The sequence below is a fragment of the Camelina sativa genome, chromosome 9, assembly GCF_000633955.1.
Source record: "Camelina sativa cultivar DH55 chromosome 9, Cs, whole genome shotgun sequence".
In the NCBI taxonomy this organism is placed as follows: domain Eukaryota; kingdom Viridiplantae; phylum Streptophyta; class Magnoliopsida; order Brassicales; family Brassicaceae; genus Camelina; species Camelina sativa.
Genome location: NC_025693.1, coordinates 25030869 through 25036315, shown reverse-complemented (window position 1 = coordinate 25036315; position 5447 = coordinate 25030869). Strand labels below are relative to the sequence as shown.

General features: G+C 39.8%; 1 protein-coding gene across 3 annotated transcripts in view; it reads left to right on the top strand.

The window, feature by feature from the left end:
• The window catches only part of LOC104712142 (thyroid adenoma-associated protein homolog), a 10749-nt gene extending 5302 nt beyond the window's left edge, over nucleotides 1-5447 (top strand). The window contains exons 3-9 of one of the 3 annotated variants that reach the window (XR_002033235.1): nucleotides 21-487; nucleotides 663-931; nucleotides 1014-1574; nucleotides 1663-2949; nucleotides 3696-4790; nucleotides 5061-5178; nucleotides 5267-5447. Coding sequence is in view for 1 of the 3 variants with exons in the window: in XM_010428975.1 (XP_010427277.1) it covers nucleotides 21-487; nucleotides 663-931; nucleotides 1014-1574; nucleotides 1663-2949; nucleotides 3696-4761 (3650 nt within the window). In the remaining 2 variants the exon portion in view is untranslated. Of the gene's footprint in view, nucleotides 1-20; nucleotides 488-662; nucleotides 932-1013; nucleotides 1575-1662; nucleotides 2950-3695; nucleotides 4993-5040; nucleotides 5179-5266 lie in introns of those variants that run through there. The other 2 variants (XR_002033236.1, XM_010428975.1) reach the window with 2 other exon arrangements.

The following is a 5447-nucleotide window of genomic DNA, read 5'->3' as shown; positions in this document are numbered from 1 at the left end:
AGAGTGTGAAAGCATAAATGGTCTTTATCAGAACTCTAAACCCAAGTATCCTGTGATTGAGTATATCAAATCACTTATTCATTGGCTTGATGTTTCTGTGATGGAGGGAGAGCGTGATCTCTCTGAAGCATGTAAGAACAGTTTTGTTCATGGGGTATTACTGGCTTTGCGTTATACATTTGAGGAATTGGACTGGAACTCTAACGCAGGGTTAAGTATGTCAGAGATGAGAAAGGAACTGGAAAAGCTTCTTAAACTGGTGACGCGAATAACTACACTAGCACTGTGGGTGGTTTCTGCAGATGCTTTGAGTTTGCCTGAGGATATGGATGACATAATAGAAGATGATGGTTTCTTGTCAAATGTTCAAGATGATGCTGCCGCTGTTCTCTCAGAGGAACACAAGAGTATTTTTCCAAAACCTGTGCATGAAACAATACAATCAGAACAGGTAGTTATGGTTGGTTGCTGGCTCGCTATGAAGGAGGTATTGATTCTATCATCTTTCTGATAATTGTCCTTACTTTGGCATCACGTTTTTGTGTTTTCATTTTTCATAATACTTTTCTCGACTAGCAGACCTATTCATCCTGAAATGGAGAATATTGCAATTTATTAGTTTTCTGATAAAAGTCCTGATATAAACTAGTTTCTTTCTTCAGGTGAGTCTTCTTTTGGGAACCATCATAAGAAAGATTCCATTACCTACCTGTAGCCTTAGACCTTTAGAAAAGGGTGATTCAGCTTGTGCAGTCCCCAGTGATTCAATGATTGAAAATTCTGAATTACTGCTTGATCTGAAGCAACTTGAAAAGATTGGGGACCACTTCTTGGAAGTACTTTTGAAAATGAAGCACAATGGTGCGATAGATAAGACAAGAGCTGGATTTACAGCTTTGTGCCACCGTTTATTATGTTCTAATGATCCAAGGTATGTTTTTAAGCTTCCCGTGTGTCCTTGGATCTTGTTTTTCACTTCACTGACATATTGCGTTTGTTTTTTCTTTTCGTAGACTTTGTAAGTTAACAGAATCCTGGATGGATCAACTTATGGAAAGAACTGTGGCGAGGGGACAAACAGTGGACGATGTGTTAAGAAGAAGTGCAGGAATTCCCGCTGCATTTATTGCTCTTTTTCTCTCAGAACCGGAAGGTTCACCAAAGAAACTTCTCCCACAGGCGCTTAGGTGGCTAATAAGTCTTGCAGAGAAACCTCTCTTGGATCCCATGGAACAGAAAGGTTCTAAACATATGGTTGAGGAGGTCAATTCTTCTGATATGCATTCAAGTGAGAATCTTTCAAAGGTCCGTGATGAAGGAGTCGTTCCAACGGTGCATGCGTTCAATGTTCTCAAAGCTGCTTTCAACGACACCAACTTGAGCACTGATACTTCTGGGTTTTCGGCGGAGGCTATGATTGTTTCAATAAGATCCTTCTCTTCACAATATTGGGAGGTCAGAAACAGTGCCACACTTGCATACACTGCCTTGGTCCGTCGAATGATTGGATTCCTTAATGTTCAAAAACGTGTATCTACCCGTCGTGCCTTGACTGGGCTTGAATTTTTTCACAGGTATGTCTATAAGATCCTCCCCTGAATATATATTTGACAATGCATATGTTTTCATCCAGTATTTATTGTTATGTTGGGTTTCTTGAAGGTACCCCTTGTTGCACCCTTTCATATACAGTGAACTAAAGACAGCAACTGATTTACTTGACACATCTGGTCCATCTGATTCAAACCTCGTAAATCTTGTTCATCCGAGTTTATGGCCCATTCTGATTCTTTTATCTAGGCTTAAGCCTTCACCCATTGCAAGTGAAACTGGAGATGACCTGGACCCGTTCGTTTTCATGCCCTTTATAATGAAATGCTCTACTCAAAGAAATCTCCGTGTTCGTGTTTTGGCATCACGTGCTCTAGTAGGTCTTGTTTCCAATGAGAAACTCCAAAGTGTTCTGCTCCAAATTGCCTCAACTTTACCTTCTAATGTGGCCCAAGGTGGTTCCTTCAATTATCTTCATGGAATTTTGTTGCAACTTGGTAATCTCCTAGATACAAATTGTAGAGACCTCGCTGATGACTCTAAGAAGGATCAGATTATTGGAAAATTGATCAATGTCCTTTCAAAATGCACATGGATGGCTTCTCCATTGACGTGTCCATGCCCGATCCTCTGTACATCATTTTTGAGAGTGCTTGATCATATGCGAGTTATTGAAAGAGCAAGCTCTGAAAGCAAAAATCTAAGGGACATCTACAAATTGCATCTGGATCTGTCTACAAATTGCCTGGATACAGATGCTTCTTTTGGTTTCTCCTATTATGACCCTTCAATCGCTGAGCTTAGAGAACAAGCAGCTGTATCATATTTTGGCTGCATATTTCAACCATCTGATGAAGCAGCGGAAGTTTTCCAGATTACTCAAAGATCAAATCTACTACGACTGCAGAAAGTTCCTGAAGCATCAGATTATCCTGACCTTAATGAAAGGCTCCTTCGTTGTTTGTCTGATCAATCATATGAAGTTCGTCTTGCAACACTGAAGTGGTTTCTGCAGTTTTTAAAGTCAGAAGATTCCAGTTTCTCAGAGTCAAGCAGTATTTGGAACTGGGCGAAAAACGGTCTCCAAGTGGTATTATTAGAGCTCTTGGACAAGGAGAAAAACCATAAATGTGAGAACTACATTCTAAAGATTCTTTTCCAGTGGAATCTGCTTATGTTCAAAAAATCATGTAAAGGGGAATCTGTTGAAGGCATTTACGTTGGTTCGTTGAACTATGATTTGGTGCTTCATCTTTGGGGCAGGCTGACTTCTCTATATGAGAGCACACGACGTGCTAAAATCCGAGGTACGCTCATGTGTTGCCTGGCAATTTGTGTGAAGCATCTCACAGGTTTGTTCTTTCACAAAAACGATTCTGAGAAGGAAGAAGAATCAAGATGGGGCTGCGTAATTGATTGTGTCTCTTACTTTGTTAACATGATCAAAGAGAAAAGCTTATCATCCGAGCAAGTCAATGTTCGCCATGCATCTGCAGAAGCTATTATAGCATCTGGTATACTGGAACAAGCCAAGATCGTAGGTCCTCTTGTCTTAAATCACCAAATTCCCTCTGAAAATATACCAAGCACATTTCAAAAGGCTTGCAATGTATACGCATATCAAATTCTGGATATGTGGTTCACGTGCATCAAATTGTTGGAAGATGAAGATGATATCATCAGGTCAAAACTCGCTACGGATGTCCAGAAGTGTTTCTTCACTGCTATGGAAGTTCCTACTCAAGTAGATAAAGTCTTAGAACTGAGCTTCAACCATTTATCTTCTGTCTTTGGGCACTGGAACGAGTATTCACAATATCTCTCGAAATGGGTCTTCAACACTGCAGATTACTCACCCCCACCAAAGGGAGGTAGTGATCTAGTTAGACGGGTTTTTGACAAAGAAATCGATAATCACCATGAAGAAAAGCTTCTAATCTTGCAGTTTGGCTGTTACCATCTACAGAAACTACCAATGAGTGACTTTTCCCTGGCACAACTACTCGACTGGAGGGGTAAATTCCACAATCAGTTGCTTTCTTTAGCTAAAGACCATGTTAGTAAACAAAGAGAGAGCTGGGTAGGTGGTGTAGGGAACCACAAGGATGTGTTTTTGCCACTCTATNGAAGGAAGAAGAATCAAGATGGGGCTGCGTAATTGATTGTGTCTCTTACTTTGTTAACATGATCAAAGAGAAAAGCTTATCATCCGAGCAAGTCAATGTTCGCCATGCATCTGCAGAAGCTATTATAGCATCTGGTATACTGGAACAAGCCAAGATCGTAGGTCCTCTTGTCTTAAATCACCAAATTCCCTCTGAAAATATACCAAGCACATTTCAAAAGGCTTGCAATGTATACGCATATCAAATTCTGGATATGTGGTTCACGTGCATCAAATTGTTGGAAGATGAAGATGATATCATCAGGTCAAAACTCGCTACGGATGTCCAGAAGTGTTTCTTCACTGCTATGGAAGTTCCTACTCAAGTAGATAAAGTCTTAGAACTGAGCTTCAACCATTTATCTTCCGTCTTTGGGCACTGGAACGAGTATTCACAATATCTCTCGAAATGGGTCTTCAACACTGCAGATTACTCACCCCCACCAAAGGGAGGTAGTGATCTAGTTAGACGGGTTTTTGACAAAGAAATCGATAATCACCATGAAGAAAAGCTTCTGATCTTGCAGTTTGGCTGTTACCATCTACAGAAACTACCAATGAGTGACTTTTCCCTGGCACAACTACTCGACTGGAGGGGTAAATTCCACAATCAGTTGCTTTCTTTAGCTAAAGACCATGTTAGTAAACAAAGAGAGAGCTGGGTAGGTGGTGTAGGGAACCACAAGGATGTGTTTTTGCCACTCTATGGTAATCTCCTCGGTCTCTACGTCTTCTCCAACTGCATATTCAGATTCCCAACTGACAGCAATGACAAGAAAACTCTGTGTGCTGATATGGTTGAACTTGGGGGTGCACTGAAACCCTTTTTGAGGAACCCCCTGGTGTCTAACATGTTCCGAGTAGTTGTCAGATTACATGAGAATTTACTGGATGATTCTTTGGTGGACTTAGCTACTGTTCTTTCTGGAGAGATATGGGAAGGTTTTGATCCATATTTTCTTCTCACTGAGGGAGAAATCAAAGTCGAATCTTTATTCTCAGTTGAAAGCTCTAATGGCGTAGCTTGCTCTCCTCAACGTCCCTAAGGTCACACACTGAAGAAGCTCTCTAAGATGTATGTTCGCACCTCTCTCTTACGGAAACATTAGATATATTGCGTTCATTAATGATGTTGAATTTTGTATTCTGGGTTTACAATATTTAAAAATGAACCCACAGTTTGTCTTGTCTGCGTGATATATCAATAAGTGTTTTCAAAGGAAAAGAAAGTTACATGTAATCTATTTAAACCAAAGATCTTCTTGGCTTAAACTTTTATCCATCTTCCTACGTCTCAGTTCTAAAGTCAAGATGTATATGAATAGGGTCTTTTGCGTTGTTGCAGCTAAGTGGTGAAGAATTTAATTGCACAAGTGCGAAACAAAAGTCTTCTCTCTTAGGGAGAAGCATACAAGAACAAGAAGTTGTTGCCACTGGCCCAAGAAGACTAATTAAACAACCAGGTACTTTGTGTGATCGATTTCCTTATTATAATGACATTTTTTTTTTGTTTTTTTCCATACCTAATGACTTATTCTTTGCATTTGATAGACGTCGTTGAAGACAGAACTGTACTTTCCAATTAGTAACTATGCCATCAGAGTTTACATAGTTTACTCGTCTGCTTAAACATATCATCGTCATCTTCTCTTCTCTGATGTATATGAGATCTATCTTTGAATTAAAGATTTGATTCTTCAAACATATCATTGTATGATTTCACACATTTTTA